This window comes from Perognathus longimembris, chromosome 5, assembly GCF_023159225.1.
Source record: "Perognathus longimembris pacificus isolate PPM17 chromosome 5, ASM2315922v1, whole genome shotgun sequence".
Taxonomy (NCBI): Eukaryota; Metazoa; Chordata; class Mammalia; order Rodentia; family Heteromyidae; genus Perognathus; species Perognathus longimembris.
Genome location: NC_063165.1, coordinates 52,504,549 through 52,529,647, shown reverse-complemented (window position 1 = coordinate 52,529,647; position 25,099 = coordinate 52,504,549). Strand labels below are relative to the sequence as shown.

At 37.9% G+C, this 25,099-nt stretch overlaps 1 protein-coding gene across 1 annotated transcript; it reads right to left on the bottom strand.

Moving 5' to 3' along the window:
* Positions 1–531: 531 nt before the first annotated feature.
* Ppp1r2 (protein phosphatase 1 regulatory inhibitor subunit 2) lies at positions 532–23,582 on the bottom strand. The gene is made up of 6 exons (XM_048346906.1): positions 23,200–23,582; positions 12,516–12,623; positions 11,908–11,985; positions 10,463–10,560; positions 2,674–2,838; positions 532–1,291 (listed from the first exon to the last, which is right to left on the bottom strand). The coding sequence occupies exons 1-6, from the start codon at positions 23,319–23,321 to the stop codon at positions 1,245–1,247; spliced, it is 618 nt and encodes a 205-aa protein (XP_048202863.1). The 5' UTR covers positions 23,322–23,582; the 3' UTR covers positions 532–1,244.
* Positions 23,583–25,099: the final 1,517 nt, after the last annotated feature.

Sequence of the window (25,099 nt, the reverse complement as noted above, 5' to 3'; positions counted from 1 at the left end):
CATAGTATACATTATCATACTTCCCCTTAGACTAGGGCTATTTAAAATCTTCAAATTAAAAAAAAAATGGAAAAAAAGTTTAGGTTTAATTCTGCCTGTACATTCAGGAATAATCAATCATTGGTTGCATACAATTTTCTCATCATGCAAAAGTCTCAGTTAATTGTCTTCTGATATCTAATAAGTCAAATGAACTACTAAGAACAATTTAATTATCAAGCTGTAAATCAGACAGGTGCAGAAATGGAGCAAATCCATTGTATTTCCTGTCTAAGTACTGTCACTACTCTATCTTCTTCTTTAGGACCAGTAGATATTGACAGTCAAAATGAGAATTTCATTATTGCAGCAAATGGCAGAATATGTGGGAGAAATCAAGAGTCCATAATGGTGTGACATGTGATCTTTGCCATACTTTAACACAAGCCTTACAATTCTATGCAGAAAGGAGTAGGGAACAAAAGCACAAGGTTAAGACAGGTATATAAAAGAAATGCTGTGAACAATACCTAAATTATATTTATTGTTTTAAAAAAATGCTGTGATCTGATATCTGCCCCATGTGTCAAAAAAAGCCATCAGAGCAGACATTAGTGCAAGTTTGACTTGATAATTTGTGGAAATAAAAAGGCTAGTTTTGATGAGAAGTGTTTCAATCCTTTCCTTGTAAACACACACAAAAAAACTTAATGGGAATTTTAAAGGTTTCAGGCCAGAAAAATGCATGAGTAACACTTACAATCCTTCTCAATTAGACAAATCAAACTGAAGGTAAGTGTTAAAATACCTTTCAGCCTGAATATTGATCCAACTATACATCCTGTGTTCCAATTGGCTTTTGATTTAAAAAATTAAAAAGAAACAACTCCTATAAAGTTTTTATGAGCGGTATCACACATCTAGAAGATGATGAAAATAACTTAGTCCCCTTCCCCCCAAAAGACACTTTTTAACCTTTAAAGCATAAAAAGCAATACAATATCTTATACAAATTAACCAGTGTTCCTACAAAAGTAAAGCAGGTTGGACTAAAGATGTTACACTAAATTTGTGGTGAAGTACGAGGCACAAGAATCTATGCATTTTCATCTATCCTGTCTCAAAGGTTACCATTTAATTCTTGGCGTACATAACTGGTAATCTATTTTGGTACTTGAGTTATGAATTGTGGAAAACAAGAAGCAGTGTATTATAGTAACAGGATTTGTATTTGACCAACAACTGTAATGTTGGATACATGTCTTCTATGAATCTTGTGATTTGTTTTGTCGTTCATCACTTGTAGCAGATCCTGCAAAGAAAAAAGGGAAAAAGTGAACATAATATATTGTATGTTGCTGCTATCACTTGAATATGAAATGTCCCTACAGACTTTTTAAAATGTAATTTTATTTATTTTTCTGTTTATGTGATGGTGATAATCGAAGCTAGGGCTTCATGCATGCTAGGCAAGCACTGTACCACTAAGCGACATTCTCAGCTTAAGTTTTTAAAAAGCCTATAGGCTTTTATGCTTGCATTTTTATCAGCTGAGTAGTGCTACTTCTGGGTCTAGGCACTGTCCCTGAGCTCAAGGCTGGCACTCTGCCACTTGAATCACTAAGCCACTCTCTGCTTTTTCTGATTAATTAGAGATAAGAGTCTCACAAGACTTTCCTGCATTGTTGGCTTTGAACAAGACCCTCAAATCTCAGCCTCTTGAGTAGCTAGGATTACATTAGGCACAGCCACAAGTGCCCTGGCCTTTCTTTGATGGTACTATTTTGGAAGGTTCTTGAAACTTTAGAAGTTATGTTCCTGGGAGTTATGTTCTTGGAGGCTGTAGCTTCCTTGCCCTGCCCCCTCCTGTCTTCTCTCTGCTTCCAGATCACCATCAGGTAAGCAAGCAGTTCTAGTATTTATGTACTCTTTTACCACAGGCTCAAAATAATGGGGTGAAGCAAATATGGATTGAAACCATGAGCTAAAATAAATCCTTCCTCTTTTCAAGTTACCTTCCCAGGTATTTGTTAGAAAAACAACAAAAAACCAACTAATTTTCAACCCTGGAAGTGAGCATATAGTCTTCCACTGGTATGGTTGAAAAGCAAGTATGAAAACCCTAATAAGGTCTACCTCACACAGGACAAATTAGACTGATGTGAAACAATCTGTATATACCTCTAAATATTATAAAGATCAGAACAGAAATATTTGCTAACAGGTAAAATATTGAACATTTCTACAAGTAAATCACAGTAGAGCCCTAAGAGTTTACTGTACCTCAAAAACCTAAAACAATAAAGAAATCATTACCTGAAAACTATACCTCAGAGTCTAAATACTTTTCTCTTTATAAAAACAGCAATAAGACAAGTCAGAAATAGGACTCCAGGGTGTAATTTGGTAGTAAAGCCAGCAAAGCTGTAGATTTGATTCTCAGTATCTCAAAAATGAACAAACAAAATGAAAAATAAAGTAAAATCTATTTCCTGTGATTGATAAATCAACTCTAAGCATAAAAAGTTATTTTAAAACTGATCACTAGACTTGACATTTTAGAAACACTGGCATAATAAGGTGTATCAGCAAAAATTTCTGAGGGTTTTTTTTCACAAGTTTAAAGCAAAATAAAGTATATTATCTTAGGTGCAAAGACTCACAAGTCTCAGTGATATTTTTATAGCATCTGACCTTGATTTGAGTCTTCAATATTCATGCTTTCTCCATCTGTCTCTGACATTTCTTCATCTTCCTCATCACCGTGTAGGTCTTTTGAAATTAACTGTCTAGCCAGTTTAATATTCAGTCCTTCATTGTAGTGGAGCTTCCTTTTCATTTCAAATTGTCGCTTTTTTTCTGTAAGATTGGAAAAAAAAAAAAAGAAAAGAAAAAACAAGCTTAGAAAGCCTTGCCTTCGGGATTGTCCATGCCTGTTTTGTAAGTCAAGTTTTGCTGGAACACAATCATGTTTATTTGTGTTTGTCATGCTCAAAGGCAGAACTTGGTAGTTTTCAATAGAGACCATACAGCTCACAAAATCTAAAATATTTACTATCCATGTATTTACAGAAGAAAGTAGGGCACCTCTGCCTCAAATGGTTCAAGGACATTTCAATAGAAGAATGGGCATAAGATGAAGCCATTACTTGTGAAGAAAACCTATAGATACAGAGTTCTCCAGCAACAACTGACTGAGGGAAAAAAAGAGCAAGCTAAATTTTATACATATCTGTATTATGTATGAATCCTGTGAATATATATACACACACTGAAAATTAAGACTCAACCAGGGTTGGGAGTATGGCCTAGTGGCAAGAGCGCTTGCCTCCTACACATGAAGCTCTTGGTTCGATTCCCCAGCACCACATATATGGAAAACGGCCAGAAGGGGCGCTGTGGCTCAGGTGGCAGAGTGCTAGCCTTGAGTGGAAAGAAGCCAGGGACAGTGCTCAGGCCCTGAGTCCAAGGCCCAGGACTGGCCACAAAAAAAAAAAAAAGACTCAACCATTAACAGTGGCTAATTCTTGATCAAGGAACTATGGATACTTTCAATATTTCCACGGTTTCTGTTTTTGTAAGAAAACAAATTCTTTTAAAAATCCCTAATTATGTTAAACTTAGATGCATAGAGCTACCAGCTCAACACAACTGGCACATTTTATCAATAGTACTTTAAAAACCAACTGTTTATGAAGAAATAATTATAAAATTTTAAAATTTCTTAACCAGTAAATAAAAAAAATGCTTCAGTAAAAAACTGTTGACTATTTCTTTAATGAAGAGTATTAAAATTCCAGTTTTAGTAAATACTTCATTAGACTTTATTTTAATCTCACAAAAGCATAGAGATATCACTCAGACTAATGATACCCAAAGTACTTTCTAAATTTCCCTTTTTTATTATTTATACTTAAAACTTTTTAAAATTATAGTTTTGAGATGAGTTTTGCTCTATTGCTCAGGATGCTCTCAAACTTTTGGCCTCAAGCCATCCTCCTGCCTCAGCCTTAAAGTAGGCAAGATTATAGGCATGTAATACCAAGCTCTGCTATGACTGAATGTTTACTAACATACTTCAAAAATTCAAATGATGTAAAAGCAAAACTAAAACATACCAAAACTAATGGTTTGAATGATCTCTACTAAAAGAGTAACCCCCTTTCTCTTTAGTAAAGAAGTAACACATTACTCAGAGTAGAAACTTTTTTTTGGCCAGTCCTGGGGCTGAACTTAGAGCCTAAGCACTGTCCTGCCTTCTTTTTGCTCAAGTCTAGCACTCTATCACTTGAGCCACAGCACCACTTCTGGCCTTTTCTATATATGTGGTGCTGAGGAATCAAACCTATGGCTTCATGTATACGAGGCAAGCACTCTTGCCACTAGGCCATATTCCCAGCCCCTCAGAGTAGAAACTTAAAATGGGAGTTGAGGTTACACCTCAATGGTACAGTGCGGCTTAACCACATGATGCTCAGATCTATTGCTCAGCACCATCACAACCACAAAATCTCAAGAAATTGCCACTAACATTTTATCAGTAACTTTTTTTTCTTGTGGTGCCTTGCACACAAGGCAAGAAGAGCTCTTGCCACTGAGCTACATCTCCAGCAGTTCTAGGCTTTTTCTTTCTTCTTTCCTTCATGCCCTCCCTGCTGCCTCCTGTTTTGAAGTAAGATGTCACCCAAATCAGCCTGGAACACACAATTCTTCCTCAGCTTCTTCAGTGCTGGGGTTAGAAGGATGAACCACCCTCATGTGGCTTAAACTTTTTTCTCAAAAATATTTTATAGAGGTTGGGAATATGGCCTAGTGGCAAGAGTGCTTGCTTCGTATACATGAAACCCTGGGTTCAATTCCTCAGCACCACATATACAGAAAATGGCCAGAAGTAGCACTGTGGCTCAAGTGGCAGAGTGCTATTCCTGAGCAAAAAAGCCAGGGACAGTGCTCAGGCCCTGAGTCCAAGCCCTAGGATTGGCAAAAAAACAAAACAAAACAAGACTGTGCTCAGGCTCTGAATCCCAAGCCCCAGGATTGGGCCCCCCCAATATATATATGTGTATGTGTGTGTATATACACATACACATATATATTTATAGAAATTGACCATACATATGAAATCTAGACATAGAAAAAAGACATGATTACATGTGGGGTGAGGGAACCAGCAAGTGAGAAAGGGTGAAGGTGAAGGCTACAATTATAGACATATTTTGTGTGTGTATGTATGAAAATGTCACCAAAATTGTTGAAAAGGAGTGATAAGAAGGGAGGGGTTAAGAAAGAATAATATAGGGTGAAATTTGTCAAAGTACATTGTATGAATGTTTTAAACATCATAATTAAGCCCCTTTGTACAATTTAAGCTATAAATTTTTTAATTGAATCACGTAGTAAGGTGCAGGCTGTTTTTTATTTATTTTTTTACTGTTAGGATGATCATCTGCTTACTCAGAGCAGTCTCAGATTATGCCTGCTATCTAATAGAACTGTAACAGTGATCCTCATTTCACTCTCAAAAGGGTCATTTCATTCTCAAAAGATAACTGTTTTTAGCATGAAGGCACATTCCTGCTGTCCCAGCTACATGGGAGGAAGAGGTAAAAGGGTCATGGTCTGAGGCCAGCTGAAGCAAAAGCATGAAACACTACCTGAAAAACAAAGTAAAGGATGAGAGTGTGGCTCAAGTGGTATAATAATAAATGCCTGACAAGAGCTAACCATTTGTAGGCTCACCCTTGTAATCCTAGCTACTCAGGAAGCTAAGATCAGGGGACTTCCCAGACAGGGAAATCTGTGAGACTCTTATCTCCAATTAACTACCAGAAAGTCAGAAGTAAAGCTGTATCCCAGGGACAACAACCAGGCCTTGAGCTCAATCCTCAGGACCAGCGAAAACAAAAACAAAATGCTATTTAAACAATAAAGTATAAATGCCAGATGTTGGTGGCTCATGCCTGCAATCCTGGCTATTCCAGAGGCTAAGATCTAAGGATTGCTGCTCAAAGCCAGCTTGGGCAGAAAGTTCATGTGACTCTTATCTCCAATTAACAATGAGAAAACCAGAAGTGGAACAGTGCCTCAGAAGGGTAGAGTGCTAGCTTTGAGCAACAGCTTTGAGCAAAAGAACTTAGGGACAGTACCCAAGTCCTATGTTCAAGCTCCACAACTGACAACAAAAAAAGCATACAAACATATAGTAAACAATCTGTCTTGTATACAGTAAATCTGTTTAAATGTTAAAATTACAAGGTGGTAAGCTGCAATTTAATTACATTTTCTCAAAAATTTCCAATTTCCCCTCTTTTTTCAAGGTTTTCATACCATTTTATGTGTTTATATAGTATGCATGTGTGTATAGCATTGTTTCTCAAAAGCACATAAATCACAACTGATATATAAAAATGAAATGAGTACAATAATTGGAATACATCACATGTAAGGACAAGTACTATTTCATAAACTTTCCTTTTGTAATTTTTTTTTTTTTTTGCCAGTCCTGGGGCTTGAACTCAGGGCCTGGGTGCTGTCTCTGAGCTTCTTTTGCTCAAGGCTAGCACTCTACCACTTGAGCCACAACGCCAATTCCAGCCTTTTCTGTTTATGTAGTGCTGAGAAATCAACCCAGGGCTTCATGCATGCTAGGCGACCACTCTACCATTAAGCTACATTGCCAGCCCTCCATTTGTAATTTTATGTGCACATGTACTAGTAAAAAAGTGGATGAACCATTTTTCATACCCACCAATAGAATATGATTATTCCATTTTCCCACATTCACACTAAGAGAAATTGTCATTTTTGTGTGAAGATGTATATGTATGTGTGTGGTGCTGGAGATTGAGCCCAGGGTCTCATGCCTAATTAGGCCACTGAGCTACACTGTTAGTCAAATTGGCATTCTTTTTTACATTTGTTGTGCTGAAAGGAAAGAAATGTAACATGATGATGTTTTATCTTGCATCTTATTCCTTAAGAGTTGATGCAATAGTATTTTTCCTTTGTAAACTGTATTTAAGTAGTCTAAGTATTTCTTCCTAACTCTAAGACATATCATTTAAAAATACACTAAGTATGCCAGGCAACAGAGGCTCACATCTATAATGCTACTCAGGAGGTTGAGTGAAAGAGTTAGGGCTCCAGGTCAACCCAAGCAGTTTTTCAAACTGTCTCAAAAATAACCAACAAAAAGCAGAGTTACAAATATTGCTCAAGTGACTGATAAAGTGCTAGCTGAGCAGGCAACAATGCCTTGAGTTCACCCCCATGAGTTTAAAGAAAAGTGCTAAATATTAATTTCACAGAAATAGGAAACCATAATCTGTCATTATTAATATTCACTTTGTTTGTAAACTTTATATGGCAGAGCAACAACCTGCCAAGAATAAACGAGCATTTATGTGTCACTATACATATGAACACCAAAACTGAATTATCTTCCTTTCTTTTTTAATTAAATGGTTGTCCAAAATGTTCTAATTCCATAAGTCAGGTTTTGAGTACAATGTTTCCAGGTCAATGCCACCCTTTCCTTCATTCTTCTCCTTTATCCTCCTCCAGTCTCTACCCTCAAGTTACATAATTCACTTTTTACATAATATACATTGAATATGATATTTGCTCACCCTTCTTCCTATAACCCTTTGCCTATTCCTCAAAACATGTTTCTAATTCTAGGTATTTATTTTGATAAACAGCATATTAGTTGTTCAGAGGAGTTTTGCCTTTGAATTCTTTTCCTAAGTATACCCTCAGTTTGTATGTAAACTCACTGAGTTCTGTATATGTTGTCATGCATAGCTGTATTTTAGAGCTAGCTTCTTATAAGAAAAACACTAAGTTTTTTTTAGATCTACTTTTATAAAGAATATCCTGGCTATTTTAACTTATTAAAAGTTAACATTTACATTTATTATAATATGCTAGAATCAGTGCTAAATACTTTAAATCCTTTATCTCATCTAATAGTCACTAACAGCTCTATGATGAGGTTTTGCCAAGTCACTTATGAATTTGTAAGATTAAGAGACTGTCCTTGCCTCAACCTCAACAAGTAACTTGGACTAATGGTATGCCCAACACACCTAGTTCTAGAATATCATTTTATCTTTATAGCTCCTAGTTTAAAAAATAAGAAAGAGAGGCTCAGAGAAATTAAGCAAATTAGCCAAGCAGCACAAACCCAGAGCACAAACGAACTTAGGTTTATCACATGCTAGGGTCAATAATTTTAATTACTATGTTATAAGTTACTATTTTTCCCCAAGAATCCCTACTGTCAATAAAAATGACCCTTTTTCAATTATGTAGTTGTTTAGGTGGGGACTGAATTAATGAAATTATAACTGGTCAAGTGGCTCCCCCTGCCGCCTAAGCCATGGAACTACAATTTGAGGAATACCCTTAGGAAATAAAACAGTAGTACTGTGTTAATTTGCTCTGAGAATGAGTGGGGGGGGGGGATTTTTTTTTTTTTTTAAAAAGCAATTTAAAACCATTTCCACATGCCTCAGGGTATATACATACATATATATCTATATATCTATCTATATCTAAATATCTATCTATCTATATCTAGATATCTATATATCTATATCTATAGATATCTATATACCTATCTATAGATACCGATATATATATATATGTAGATTTTTTTTGGTTGGGTTTTTTTATACTGTATTTTTTTTGGTCCTTTCATTTTTGGTACTGGGGATCAAACCCAGGACATTGCACTTGCTAAGAAAGCACTTTGCCACTGAGCTACATCCCATCCCTCAGGGTATATTTTTGAAAAGCAAGTCACGAAGTTACTAGAGTATCAGAGGTGCTCTGTCAAATTTCTCTATTGTACATATAGGAATCTCAGACCAAAGTTGTTAGAAAAGAATACTGAATTATACCTTAGCTATACATGACTAAAATCCTGATAAGTCACTTGCAAATACTTGGAAGCTTAGTTGTAAAACTTCTGAACTTTACAAAACAGGTAATTTTCACATAGCAAAGCTTCAATATTTTCTTTTTCCTTCCTCTTCCATTCCTCCCTTCACCCTCCCCTTCTTCTCTTCTGAAACAGTGGTGATCAAACCCAGAACCTTGCATATAATATGCAAGAACTTTACAACTGATCTACATCCTCAGCCTTTTGGTGATTCCATTTAAGAGCATAAAAAACAAACTACATGTAGTTATCCCTCAGTATCTGAAGAGAATTGGATCTAGAACCTCCATGGATACCAAAACCTACCAATCTAATTTCTTCTATAAAATGATACAGTATTTGCATCTAATTTTCACATATAATTTACATTTTAAATCATCTCTAGGTTAACTGTGATACTTAGTATGTAAATCATTTTAATACTGTATTTTGGGGGGGGAATAATGACAAAAGAAAAAATCTGTATGTGTTGAACACAAGCTTATTTATTATATTTTTTTGGATCAATATGGCTGAATCCACAGATGTGAAATCTACAGATAATAACTCAGGATCTCCCACCTAGCTAGGAAGGAGCTCCTAACACTCAAGCCATGCTCCCAGTCCTATTTCTTTTCTTTCTTTTTATTTTCCCTTTTTCTTTTTTGGGGCCAGTTCTAGGGCTTGAACGCAGGGCCTAGGTGCTATCTATGAGCTTCCTCACACAACAATAGCACTTTACCACTTTTGGTTTTTTGGTGATTAAATGGGTGCCTGTGGCTCATACCTATAATCCTAGCTACTCAGGAGGCTGAGATAGGAGGATCATGGTTCAAAGCCAGCTCAGGCAGAAAAGTCCTTGAGATTCTTTTTTTTTTTTTTTTTTTTTTTGCCAGTCCTGGGCTGTCAACTCAGGGCCTGAGCACTGTCCCTGGCTTCTTTTTTGCTCAAGGCTAGCACTCTGCCACTTGAGCTACAGCGCCACTTCTGGCCATTTTCTGTATATGTGGTGCTGAGGAATCGAACCCAGGGCCTCATGTATAGAGGCAAGCACTCTTGCCACTAGGCCATATTCCCAGCCCAGTCCTTGAGACTCTTATCTTCAATTAACCACCAGAAAACCAGAAGTGGTACTGTGGCTCAAAGTAGTAGAGCACTAAACCTTGAGCTGAAGAGCTCGGGGACAGGGCCCAGGCCCAGAGTTCAAGCCCCATGGCTGACCCCCCCACCCCAAAAAAAGACCATCTACTCCATGATCTTAAAAGCACTAACTTAACAAGTATTTTCTGAGCATCCACTCTGTACCAGGTAGCAAAAAGTACAAAGTAAAAAAATACTTATAATTACTTTAAAGATGGCAATATATTTCTTTAATTCTTAAAATCACAGGGAAAATACTATACTACAATAAACTCACAAGTAGAATTATAAAAGTATTGCTTTCAATTTTCCTGCTCTTTACTTCCTCTCCCCACTCGGAAAAAAGTTTGCCAACCTTTCAAATAATAGATTTTATCAAAAATTATTAGCATGCTAAAAGCAGTGAAGGAAATAAATTACCTTGCTCTTCAGGCGAGAGGTCACTTTCTTCTTCTTCTTCACTGCTTTCTTGTTCCTGAACCCCATACTTTGGCTCTGAGCCTTCAGCAGCAGCTAATCTGTACAATAATCATTTATAAATTAACACCGTGATACTCATGTATTGTTTAAATTTCTTATTCAACTTTGGAGTCTTAGGAGACCATCTAGAGACTATTCATATGCTAGCTATAGCATCATGATAAAAATAAAAAGCAAGAGTAGGAATGGATGTAGAAACCAGTAAGCAACAGGAACAGTGGTATGGGTGCTAGTAACCAATGAACAACAAATAACTTTTTTTTTTTGCCAGTCCTGGGCCTTGGACTCAGAGCCTGAGCACTGTCCCTGGCTTCTTTTTGCTCACTCTGTCACTTGAGCCACAGCACCACTTCTGGCCATTTTCTTTATATGTGGTACTGGGGAATCGAACCCAGGACTTCATGTATGCAAGGCAAGCACTCTTGCCACTAGGCCATATTCCCAGCCTTAACAAAGAACTTACAGTACAAGAAATGTATCCAGGGGCTGGGGATATGGCCTAGTGGCAAGAGCGCTTGCCTCATATACTTGAAGCCCTGGGTTCGATTCCCCAGCACCACATATACAGAAAATGGCCAGAAGTGGCGCTGTGACTCAAGTGGCAGAGTGCTAGCCTTGAGCAAAAAGAAGCCAGGGACAGTGCTCAGGCCCTGAGTCCAAGGCCCAGGACTGGCAAAAAAAAAAAAAAAAGAAAGAAATGTATCCAATGTCTAACGTATGAAACTGTAACCTCTCTGTACATCAGTTTAACTTTAAAAAAAAAAAAGAACTTTTGTTTGATTAATTTGTATTTGATTTTCTTACTTCCCTCTATAAGAATGTAAGTAGTAGGGTATTTTGAGACACACTGATCTTATCTGTGTGTGTGTGTGTGTGTGTGTGTACATGCGTGGCTACTAGAGACTGAACTCAGGATCACACCCTCCCTTGGCTTTTTTACTCCAAGATGGTGCTCTACAACTTGAGCTATCCTTCCACTTCTGGCTTTTGCTGTTTAACTGGAGATAACAGTCTCTCAGAGTTGTCTGCCTCAGTTAGCTTCAAACTGAGATCCTCAGGCTCCTGATCAGCTAGGATTACAAGCATGATCCACTAGTGCCTGGCACATGAAGACATACCTTGGTTTCCCATTTTTAGGTATACCTGAACACAGTGATTTCCTACCACCTGCATAAGCTAATCAAGAAACAGAAGCATAACAATTGGTATTAAAAATCTAGATGAGGCCAGGGATACTGCTCAGTGGTAGAGCAGATGCTTAGTCCTGGTTCAATCTCCAGCATTCCCTAGCCTCCCAGCCTTTTATCTGTACCCCTATAAGCAATATAAAATGTATTTAATATTGCACAATTTAAAACCCAGTACAAAACTGCTTTAGTACTTACTTCTTAGCTAAGATATCTGGAGTCATGGCTTCATTCGCTTCTGAATCACTATATGCATCTTCATCATCACCTATCATACTAGGTCAACACACACATTTCAATTAATACAAATGTACAATGTTTCAACGAGGAAAACAAGTAAAACATTGGAGACATACAAAACTTTCAAAAACCATAATCTGAATACCTGAACTACAATATTATAAAAGTTCAAAATAAGGATATGAACAACAGTAATGGTCTTTAGAAAACAGTTATTCATCAGTTACTCTTTTTGTTTGTTTATTTGCAAAGGAAGTCTCTGATTTCTATTTGGGAAACAAACTCAAATCTCATTTTCCTTTCTAGAAGGCAAAACTTACTAATCTTTACCTATCATTACAAAATAGCAAGGACCTGCTATCATAGTAGCAAATGAGTATTACTATGATCATGATATACAAAATGTTTCCATTAAAGTTAACACATTACTTATACTTCTAATAAAAACTTAGGTAGGCTCCCTCATACTTTAATTATATAAAACAAACTCAAATTCTGTTATCCAGAAGCTCTTATCAATGCTAAAATAAGCAAGTCACAAAACGAATAATGTCTACGTAGATTACCTATGGTAAGGAGTGCTTGGTTCATCTATTTTCATTAAACCATAGTCTTTGTCTGCTGGGTGATACGTAGCCAGGATGTTCATTTCATCCCACTTCTGAGACTTTTTACTAAAATTCAAAAAGGAAAAGAATACTTAGTGCCTTTACATTAAAAACTAAGTTTCAGAATTAGCCATTCAAAACACTATGATATGCTATATACTATGATATGCTTATTCTTCATCCAGCCTACAGAGTAACAATTAAAACTGAAATCTATGCCATTATCTCATATCAGTAGTTAACTATTTTTGTTCTACTATATACTAAGAATTACTTAATAAAATCATAAGCAGGGCAGGTATGGTGGTACATTTCTCTACCCTAGCACTAAGGAAACAGATGCAGGAAGGCTATGAGTTTGAGGCCATCCCTGAGCTATATTTTGCAAGACCTTGTCTCAAAAATTTCAAATCAAACCAACTATCCAACCAAACAGACAAACAGAAAGTAATGGTTCTTGCCTTGGGAGCCTCAGTAAGAAGGATAAGGAGTTTGAGCACATACTGGGCCATACAGTGCATCTTAAAACAAATAAACAGAACAAAAATAACAGGAGTATTTCCCTGGCCTAACTTCTTGAGGGATACCTCTAAGTATCAGAGCACATAAAACTAGACAATCATATTAAATTCAGATACTAAGCTAAACTTCAAATAAAATTACAACTTTTTAATCTAGGAAAAAAGTGTTTGCTAAGAAATGATACATTTGGATTTACTTGAGGGAAACAAAGGTTTTCAGAACACCTGTTAATATCTGTTCAAAGTATTCACCAACTATTAAGATCCTCAATAATTCAATGTTTTAAATATCAATTCTTATTAAGAATAAACATGTTATTTTGTTTTCTATACAGTTTGTGACTTTCTAATGTACTTAAAATAATACTTTAAACAGAATCAAGTGAATATGTAATGATGGCAGGGATGGGAAGAGGAAAATGGGGGAGACAGATGGAAGGGGTGACACTGATCAAGATGCATTATATCAATTCATATACTACTTTGTAAAATGGCAACTCCTTTGTACAATTACTTAAAGGTAATAAACTTACTCTTTAAATAAACAATCTACAATGTAAATTTAAAAAATACTGACCCCAAATCGTTGTTTCTTCATTTGTTCTGAATTAGTAAGGTTTACTGTATTTTCATTTCCAAAATTCTGAAATGTCCTTGAAGAATGGCATAAATTTATTATCATATTCCCCCTCTATGCACTCAACAGAGTTTGATGAGTCATCTTAAAAAATACAAATGTTCCAGGCAGGCATGGTAGTACATGCCTGTAATTCTAGCTCTCAGGAAGCAGAGACAGATGGATCATGAATTTGAGGCTGGCCTGTGCTAGCAAATTCAAGGGCAGCCTGGGTCAAAGAATGAGACTGTCTCAAAAAAAAAAAAAAAAAAAGAAAAGAAGACTTACACATAGCAGGTAAGTCTGTTCTCTTGCTTTCTAATCTAAAATACTATACTCCTATTTCAGATAAGAAATATTTCGATTGTGGTAAAATGTACAAAAACTTCTCTACTTCACCCAGTTTAAAGTATGCAATTACCCTGTAACACTACATACTGTTACACTACTGTGTGATCATCCCTACTAACCATCTTCAGAGTTTTACATCCTCTGCATCTGTAACTCTATACCTATTAACACAGTAATTAGTAATTCCCTCTCATCTCCTTTCTCCCCAGTCCCTGGCAACCACCCTTTACTTTCTGTCTTCATGAATCTGATTATGTAAAGTATCTCATGTAAGTAAAATCAGTGTCATTTTGTCACTTAGCACAATGCCTTAAAGGCTTGTCTATGTTGTAGCATGTAGCATCTTTTTCAAGGCTGGATAAGATAATGTCAAAGCAGACAAGCGGAGTACTTCTTACTAAGCTCTTTTTCAAGTCTTACCCATCACTTTCTCAACAGATAAAAAAAAAAAAAATTGGCACAGGCATGTCACAAGTGACTGAAATGAAAACTAGCAGTTTTCCAAAGTATGATGTAAGAAATTGCCTAAAATTTCTTACTCATGAAATAGTCAAAATCTTTAAAGTTTGTAGTGATACGCTAATATTTCTTATGCCTATAATGGGGCTTGAATTTGGGGACTCGAACTGTTGGCTTTTTTTTTTTTTTTTTTTGGCCAGTCCTGGGCCTTGGACTCAGGGCCTGAGCACCTTCCCTGGCTTCTTCACGTTCAAGGCTAGCACTCTACCACCTGAGCCACAGCGCCCCTTCTGGCCGTTTTCCATATATGTTGTGCTGGGGAATCGAACCAAGAACTTCATGTGTAGGAGGCAAGCACTCTTGCCACTAGGCCATATTCCCAGCCCCATAGAATGTATGTAAATAATTTTTTTTGGCCAGACCTGGGGCTTGGACTCAGGGCCTGAGCACTGTCCCTGGCTTCTTTTTGCTCAAGGCTAGCACTCTGCCACTTGAGCCACAGTGCCACTTCTGGCCGTTTTCTATATATGTGGTGCTGGGGAATCGAACCCTGGACTTCATGTATATGAGGCAAGCACTCTTGCCACTAGGCCATATTCCCAGCGAACTATTGGCTTTTTTATTCAAAGCTGGTGCTCTATCATCTAAACCACAACTTTTTGCTGGTTAATTGGAGAAAAAAGAGTCTCATATACTTTTCTGTCCAGGCTGGCTTCAATCAGCCATCCTCAGACCTCAGCCTTCTGAATAACTAGGATTAAGTGTGACCCACCAGCACCTGGCTAATAGCTAATTAAGGCAGAGGGACCATTATTTTAAAGCACTGAAATAGCATTCTGGAAGGCTTTTATTCATTAAGCATGGGCCTCATGTTATTCACCACCTGAATTTCCAACTAATAAAATTAAAATATCACTAATATCCTAAAAGAATCACTTGATTGAACTAGACTGGATAAAGAGATCTGGCTTTAGCACTGATTTCATCATATGGCTAACGCTTCTATCACAGAAATAACTGATTGTGTGTCAGAAAACAACAAAAATAAAAAACTTAAGAGATAAATGTTTGAAATTTAATTTTGGCTATCCTTCGGCAGTCCTATGACTATAGAGAAGCCCAATGCAAAGCCCCTCCTGATTTATATTTACTCTATGAGCACTAAAATAAAGGTTTTTAATAACAGTCTTCACAATTTGGTTTTGTTAAAATAATGGAAACTATGTTGTAAAACTAAACTATAAAAGCACCATGCAAAAAAAAAGTTTTTATTTAAATTTTAAGGTGTGGGTTAGTATGGTAGAGAATGGGTTCAGATATAGTATCCTAAAAAAAGTTTCATTTTCTTATGCACTGAATTCCTTCCACCTTTATTTGTCAAGACTCAAAATGAATAACTGTGAAATACTGAAGACTGCTACAGAATGTTTTTATTGTTTTTTTTTTGGGGGGGGGGGTTTGCCAGTCCTGGGGCTTGGACTCAGGGCCTGAGCACTGTCCCTGGCTTCTTTTTTGCTCAAGGCTAGCACTCTGCCACTTGAGCCACAGAGCCACTTCTGGCCGTTTTCTGTATATGTGGTGCTGGGGAATCGAACCCAGGGCCTCATGAATACGAGGCAAGCACTCTACCAGTAGGCCATATTCCTAGCCCCAAAAGCAATGTTTTCTATTTCTAATTATTGTTTTAGGAATTTTATTTTGTTAAATATCTCTACCATATAAAATTATTCTGCTTATGGCCATATTCTCTTTCCACAGGGAAAGAGATAACTTTCTACAGACTTAAGATAGAAAAATTGGTAAGGACCTTCTGATTGGGATAATGAAAAACACACAAGTGTTTTTTTTTTTTTTTTTTTGGCCAGTCCTGGGCCTTGGACTCAGGGCCTGAGCACCATCCCTGGCTTCTTCCAGCTCAAGGCCAGCACTTTGCCACCTGAGCCACAGTGCCCCTTCTGGCCGTTTTCTGTATATGTGGTGCTGGGGAATCGAACCTAGGGCTTCATGTATGGGAGGCAAGCTAGCTTGCCACTAGGCCATATCCCCAGCCCCGAAAAACACACAAGTTTTAAGAAAGGTGTGTTTTGTGAAGGAAATAATCCAATTAACAAAGAGAGACCTGTAATACTGTAATTAAGAGCTCCCTCATGATAAACACTTCCTATGGATACTGTAAGAGAAAAGGAGCATATATCTCAAAGAAGGCAAAATTAGAGTGTGCAGGAGTGTGTATCTAGATAAGTACCATAAACATCAGGGCAGTGGTTTCTCCTCTAATAAGGAAGAGATGTGACTGAAAGGACAGGGAACATTTTGAAGCGATGGAAACACCCCCTTTATTGACCAGAATAGTAGATACATGAGAGTGCCTGCTTTATTAATTTTTGAAGCCTTAATTTTACATTAAATATACTTTTATGGCTATGTATTACAATAAAATATTTTTAAAACGAACACATACTAATGCTTTTGTTGTATGCTTCCTAATCTTGGAGTAGAACAAGTTATTCCTAAATGATGTCAATATATTGAAAGATAACTTATGATTATTACTACATGGATAGAGAAAGGATAAGATAGACCTCTGGAACTCCAGAGTGTATCTCTAATGCAAGAGCTTTAAACCTGTTTCACAACATAATGACCGAAGAGCACCATAAGCCATTAATAACTCTGATTTCTGTTTATTCTTTCCACTAATATATATGCCCGTATATATAAAATAGTAAGCACATGTGGAATATATATTTTAAAATATACACACTGATAAACTATATGTATTGGATCAAGCTGACTATATTTTTTTATATTTGCCTTTCCTTTCTTTTTTTTTGGTGCCAGTCCTGGGGCTTGAACTCAGAGACCAGGCACTGTCCCTGAGCTTTTTTGCTCAAAGCTAACACTCTACCATTTGAGCACTTCCAGCTTTCAGATAGTTAATTGGAAATAGGAGTTTTGTAGACTTTGCTGCCCAGGCCAGCTTCAAACCACAATCCTTATATCTCAGCCTCCTGAATAACTAGAATTACAGGCATAAGTCACTGGCACTCAATTGTTTTTCTTTTTAATTTAAAGGTAAGTTTTTGCTATGTTCCCAGGCTGGTCTTGACAATGTAAGTGATCCTCCCATCTTGGCTTCCTGAGTAGCTGGTGTTACAGGTTTTTACATCCAGCATCTGTATAATTTTTTAAAACAGGACTACTTGTAATGTCTCCAATAGTTACCAAAAACACTGCTAGGACAGAAGAGAGAGGGATAGAGAAAGGTAGAGAAAGAGGGAAAAAGAGACAGTGAGGAGAAGGGAGAGGAAGGGAGAGGTTTCTACTTTAGCAGGTATAAAGTAGTATCTAAAAGCTGCTTTGTGTTTCTTTGCTTATTATCTAACAAATAATGATAAATGCTTATTTTACTTGTTTGAATTGTTATTCTGATATATCTCACAAATTTGGGTGAGTTCTTAGTTTATACAAGCAAGCTACATAATAAATAACTTAATTTTTCCAGTTTGTAACTATTTACTTTCTACTGTACAAGTGGAATTTAGTTTTATATATTCAAGGCCATAATCAACTTCCATTTCTTCAACACAATACTAGGAGAAAATGAAACTCTTAGCTTGTTCAGATCCAAGAAAGATAACAATATCTTGCAAAAACAAAAACAAACAAAAAAACCCAAGCACTTATAAAGAAAGCAGACTTTATTTAAACAAGTCTAGGAATTCTTAGGTGAAAAGTTTATGAAGTAGAAGAAACGCTCAGTAAAGACTGGATATGGAAATTAGCACATCTAATCTTTTCGGAATTAACAAAATTCAAGGAGCAAATCACCCTGAGTTTAATAAGCACAATACCATCATGAACTTCTTTGGGTCAGTATCTCCACAGAAAAAACCAGGAGTACGGTTACCGACATGGGAGATGCTGCTATGACGGCAGGGCACCTGTTAGTTTCGGTTTCTCCACCCCCACTTGGGTGACTGCTTCTTAACAAGCCTAAACTTGGTCCTGCAAAAGTCCCTTTTTACTTTCACTTCATTAGCTCATATAATGTTATCTTAAGGCCTAACCATACTTCTTGTTGCCTGTAACTTGCTTGACAGTTTTGGCTGTGCTACAGTGGGAATTTACTTCAAAGTGTTAAAGTTTAACTGCATATTGCAATAAATGCTTCTTTCTTATAACGAAGATTTAATATATGTAGGCTGACAAGTACAAGGTTTTGAATCTTGACATCGTGACTGAACAATTAAAGACTTAACAATAAAAGCAGGTACAAGAAAGGAAAATGTGACTTTTGAAAAATAAACTTTTAATTTTACTTAACATTTGACTGTAATGTTCCACATCCTTTCAATACGCAGAAAAATACAAAGTTGGAACATGCTTACATCTTACGTTATATATTAAATTAAGCACATAAATATCCAGCTGAATTTGAGCGCATTATCTAATAACGTAAAGTTTAAATTGAACAGCAGCAGGTTCCAAAGCAGACTGTGTAAAATAACCTCAGATATTGGGGCGGGGGGGGGGGGGATTAGGTTTATACCTTTCAATTAAAACAGGACTAACAACTAAGAATAAAGCAGGGAGTTAAACACTTAACATTTATTAACTTGTGTAAACTTAAACTAAGATAAAAACACATTGAAAATCAGAGCTAATAAAACCTGCTAATAAAAGGCAGACAGACAACTGACTCCAACTGATTTTAAGAAAAGCACTTCTCATAAGATAGATAGCAACTACTGGGAGAAAGAAAGGGAAGGGGTGACATTGTCCAAAAAGAAATGTACTCAGTACCTGACTTATGTAACTGTAACCCTCTGTTCATCATCTTTATAATAACAATGAAAAAATTTAAATATAGCAACTTTTACTATTTGCAACAATCCTGAAACAAAAATTATTCATATTTTAATGTATCTGATTATCTTAAAATGGTTAGCATACTAGGATTGGCCTTTTTTTTTACTTTTTTCTTTTTCTTTTTTATTGGTGGTACATCTTAGAATCAATGAGGGCTTAAAAAAAAAAAAAGAAATACACATATACACTTGCTAGGTCTGTTAGGTCAGACCTTCCTAAGTTGTATACTACATTCAAGGTATCTTGAAAGAAGAGCTTCACACTCAGAAGATGACAGTAGCATTTACATTAAACAGTACATGTCGCAATATTTGAGATTTATCAATAGTTAATTATGTGCATTTAGTTAACCTGACAACTGAGGAAACCACTCACTGAAATAATGTAAAGTAAAAAGTATAAGGAGAACAATAAGAAAATAACAGCATTGGCCAGCTATGTTAGTACATATCTGCAGTCCTAACTCTGAAAGCTAAGGCAGGAAGACAGTGAGTTCGAGGACAGCCAAACCAAACCTATCAAACAAAAATAACAGTATTGAGTTGTCTAAAAATAAAATCCTCTAATTATGGTTTGATCAGTTTTGACAAGAGTTGAATTTTTAAAAAAAAGAAACAATAAAAACTATTTGAAATACCAACCTCAAATTTATAAAGCTTACTTTATGTGCATATTGAGTCTTGAGTACTATCAATAATATGCATGTATAAGAACTATACAACTATATACTTGAAGTGTGAATATTTTTCCTTTAAAGTCTATCTTAAAAAAATCTCCATGTAAAACATGTAAGACAGTGGTGAAAACTGCAGATTCTCTATTTGAGAATTCATTTACTTGCTAAAATTTACTTGTATCTAAAAACCAACATTGGAGGTGCTTTAGGCTGCTTAGACATGAGTAGGAAAAAATTTGAGTTACCCAATGCACACAGCTGAAGCTAAACAAGGAAATGTTTTGCTAAATAAGGTGTCTTTGCAAAAATCACATAGAAAACAAGTTTATGTACTGATTATCTGGTGGAAATGTGACTAGTCTTGAAGAAACCTAACCTCATATTTCCCCTCAGAGCAAGGGATCAGTAGTTAGAATTTAGTATCTGTAAGACTTTTGCAAGTAATGACACCTTAGATTCCCTGGTTATTTTCACACTGGGATGTACCTGACTTATAGTTTGTTCTAACACTTCAAGTAAGACTATTATACTACCTTTGTATGTTTATGAATTTTGAGGACATTGTAATTTCAAGAGATATTTTCAGTTCTTGTTATATGAGGATATTTACTTTAAGTAAACTTTACAAAAATGTTCTTTAAAATGCACAACTATATTTTTGTGTTTCTGTTCAAAGAGGCTCTCATAAAGTTACTAATATTGCTTGCACTCAGTTGTGACAACAATAATGTATATTGTATTAGTAGAATAATTAACTTCTTTGCTTTACAGTCTTGTAACTTAACCATTATGAAAAAGTCCATACCCTTTTACCACTTGAAATCATAGATCATAAACGTCAATGAATAAATAAATTATAGCTTGGTAGCTCCCTATCAGAATAGGATTGTAACCTTTGAACTAGTCAGGTCAATCAGTCACCTACTTGAAAAAAAATTCCTTTTAAGTGAATCTGCCCTGCCAGGAGCTCCTATAGATGAAGCAATGTACCTAATCTAGTCTAATGTCTTTCAAGGTAGAAAGAAATTATTACTCATTATGTAGGGGACTAATCTATAGGTTGAGGTGACAAGTTACAAAGATCAAAGTTGAAGAGAAAGAAAAAAAAGATACTTTTGGTAGTTGGGCAGAAAGAAGTTCACACTGGAAAATTAAAAATAAAAATGAGTACTGAATGCTAAATACTCTGAAGCTCCATGAGAATCTTCTGTAGTTATTTTTAACTGTTTTGGTTTTTCAGTTATGGTAGGATTTTGTTTTCTTAGTTCCATGACCTGAATCCACTGTGCCCTTATTTTATGCAGATTCCAAGCAGAGGCTGAAAAATTAATTGCATGAGGGATCCTAAGAATGAAACATCCAAAAGGCTACAACTTTTAAGCTGCATTCCTGCTTATTTAGTATTTTCTTCAAAGTAACACTCCGCATAAAACGTGCTATGCCAAGTCTTCTGTTTTTTGAAGGATGAAACAGACTTTATTTAAAATAAAGAGGAGTTGGAGCTCTTATGGTTGCCATCTTCCCAGATACATTTGGGTTGAAAGGAAAAATATACAGTTTGCACAAAATGTAGAAACTTGGAGCCATTTGTATCCTACACCCTTTCCTACACCTCCTCCCCAGAGTGAGAACTATGGCCAGTAAAATGCAGCCACTCAGGATCCGGGCAGAGGCTCTGCGGGCTCTTCCTTCACCTGGGGATGGCCAGTGAGTGGAGTTTGAGATGGAGGAAAGCATAATGAAAACAGTTTCTAGTGCCTAGCTGTCCGCTAAGGAATGATCCAGAGAAGTGGAAAGCCAGGGAGCTAGTTGGCAGGTTAAAGTCAGAAACAGTTCATTCTCAAGAGGTTGTTAACATACCTTACATGGTATTTCTGGGAAGGAACTCGCTGTGTGGGTACCTTTTCTTTCTTTCGCTTTCCTTCCTTCCTTCTCTCTATTTTTTTTTGGGTGGTATTGGGATTTGAACTCAGGGCCTCATACTTGCTAAGTGGGAGCTCTACCATACAACCCACTCTACCAGTATTTTTTTCCAATGTTTGTTATTTTTGAGATGCCATCTTACTTTATGCCCAGGCTGGCCTGAATATTCATACCCTCCCCACCTTGTTGCTAGGATGACAGTATGCCAAGTCTTAAATTAGTTATTTTATACAGAAATGCTTTATATGTACTGTGTTACTACTTCACTAATAGCCTCAAGTGAGCTTCATTACAAATATCAAAAACTTTCCTTAACCTTATTTAAAAACAATAAAGTTCTTACATTTTTCATTGTAACATCCGAGCCCTTACACTCGATTTTACACTACAGCTGCAACATTTTTTCATCAAGTAGCGCATCTTGAATGACTTTCTCCACACACAAACACACACGCCATCATCTTTTTATAAAGGATGGCATATTATTCCATTACATAAATGTACCACAATTAATATTTCATTAGTTCCTAATGGACCTTGGATTGTTTCCAATTATTTATATATACAATGCTCTGGGTCAACATTAAGCTGTCCTGAGCTTAGATAATGTCTGAGCAGGACCAAAACTAGAAAGCTCCCAGAAGTCTACTTGCAGATATAAAATATGAAGCAATAATACAGATCAAGGACTTGGAAAATTCTAGTTCCATTCAAGTGCAGAGATGCTAATAGACCAGAGAACCAGTATGATTGTGCTAAGATGCTTAATAAGGAAATGTCTTTTTTTGAGAGAGAGAAGAGAGAGAGGTCTCTTAATAATCTTGAGCCTGAATCGTAAAGGATTCCTAAAGCCATGAAAATATCCTTTAATTATCGAAGAATTTCAGTTTTAGATTACAGAACATATAGGTTAATAATAAACCCTTAACAAGTGAAGCTTAAAAACTCAATTTGATTCCTTAATGCTCTCATGACACAAGAGTTCAAAGACCGTGTTCACTAAGGAAATTATATACACATGTAGTTAACGAATAAGACGCTGAAAACATCACCACTCCCGCCTCCACCCAGGCGCGGGCCGGAGCAGCACAGCCGGGCGGCGCCCCTGGGCGCATCTACGAGCCGACCCCGGCCGGCTGCGCTCGGGTCGGGCTGGGGAACCGCGAGAAGGAGGGGGGGTTCGCAGGCTACGCCCCATCCCGCCCTCCCCACCCCGGTTCTCACCTCAGTTCCTCGTCCACGTTCGAGCCGGGCTGCTCGGCTGAGGCCACCACAGCGGGAGCCGCCAAGGTCTTGTTCTTCAAGATTCCTTTGATGGGCCGGTGCGAGGCCGTGGACGCCGCCATGGCTGGTCGCTCGGGCGGTCTGTTCAGGGTCGCTGCTGCTGCTCCGGGTCAGGAGAATGAGGGTCGGGCGTTACCAAGACCGAGAGGCAGCCTCAGAGCCCGTGGTTGCGCAGAGCGACTGCCGGCGTCGTCCAACCACCGCGACGCCACAGCCCACGCCGCGCGGCGGGCGGCCCTTCGCCGCCGGCTCTTCACCCGCGGCCCACACCGGAGACCGACCGATTGCCCCAGCGCCCGAACGACGCGGACGCCTGAGCCAAGCGGGCCCGCCCTCTCGCGATATCTAGGGCGGGGCGGGGCCATCCGAGGGCGGGGCGAAAACAAAGCCAGCCTCCTCGCCCCGCCCCCCTGAGCCCGCCCTCCCTGTGCCGGCCCCGCCCCGGAGCTGAGGGGAGGACCTGGAAGTTGTTTTCCTAGAGCCTGACCACAGGGTTCTTCTCTGGCTTTGGTGCTTTCTAGCACCTTCTCTCCCAGCACTATTTCCGTTTTGTGTCAGAAAACTGAGGCTCAGAGGTTATCTCATTCCCCCAGGAGAGAAATATTAGCTTACTTTGGAAGAAAGGATATGTCTTTCTACTTAATCCACCTGAAAATTTACCTCCCTATTCTAAAGTCATGGAATATCAGCATCTGAAAGATCCTTGAAGACTTCTTATGAAATCAAGAATAGTGGCTTCATACAATGCCTGCGCTGGAGAAGCTGACAAACCCTCCCTGTCTTGCTGCCCATCCACAGCAGATACAGACAAGGATAATGTGAGACTAGAAGGCCTAGAGCCATGCCTCCACAAGCCAAGAGAAAGCTGAGATGCCAGACTCCAGAGGAGCAGAGCTTGCTTCAGATTCTCAGAGCCCTCATAGGGAGTAGGGAGCTAAACATGCCTGGATTTTTGTTGCAGCAGCCCCATCTCCTGCCTTCCCTCTCTCGACTCCAATCTTTTTTTTTCTTTTTTGCAGTCTTGGGGCTTGAACTCAGGGCCTGAGTACTGTGGCTGGCTTCTTTTTGCTCAAGCCACCTCTTGAGCCACAGTGCCACTCCTGGATTTTTCTGTATATGTGGTGCTAAGGAACCAAACCCAGGGCTTCGTGTATATATATGTACAAGGCAAGCACTCTACCACTAGGCCATATTCCTAGCCCCTCAACTCCAATCTTTGGAGGCTTTCTGCCTTTCCCTTTCCAGATTAGTCCACTTCACAACAGACAGAGCCATCCCAAAGTGGCATCTGTAGCATACCAGGTTCCTGGGGACTTGAAGACAACTAGGTCTGAGAGGTCCCACGAGTTGGTTGTCTGTCCTCTTTCCAGCAATACCAGGCCCTCACTCTCTAATCCCTCTCCTCCTCCACAGCTTCCTTTACTGTGGAGGAGTGGAGTTAGGCAAGATTCTATACTATGCCTCTGGGTTCCAAATTCATTCCCCTTAGTGCCCAGGGGACAGTGTTTAAGATTCTGCTCCTAAGGAAAAATTTCAGGGTTCTTGAAAATGATTCTATTTTGATTTTCCAGCCTGGTCCCTGGTTGAGTTTCTGCTGAATGAGGGCTTCAGTAAGGGAGGGAATGATGATAGAGATAATGGAGGGGAAGCAGGCAGGAAGGCAAGAGGGATGTGTTCCCCTGAGAATTCTCCCAAGCCAGGCAATTATTGGCCCTGACCCTGCCTTTGTTCTCAGCTGAGTATTCCCCACTACCCTCCCTCCCTGCTTCCCTCCCAGGCTAGGACCTCCCAGCCAATCTAGTATTACAATCTGACAGTCCTGTTTAGCCCAGGAACATGA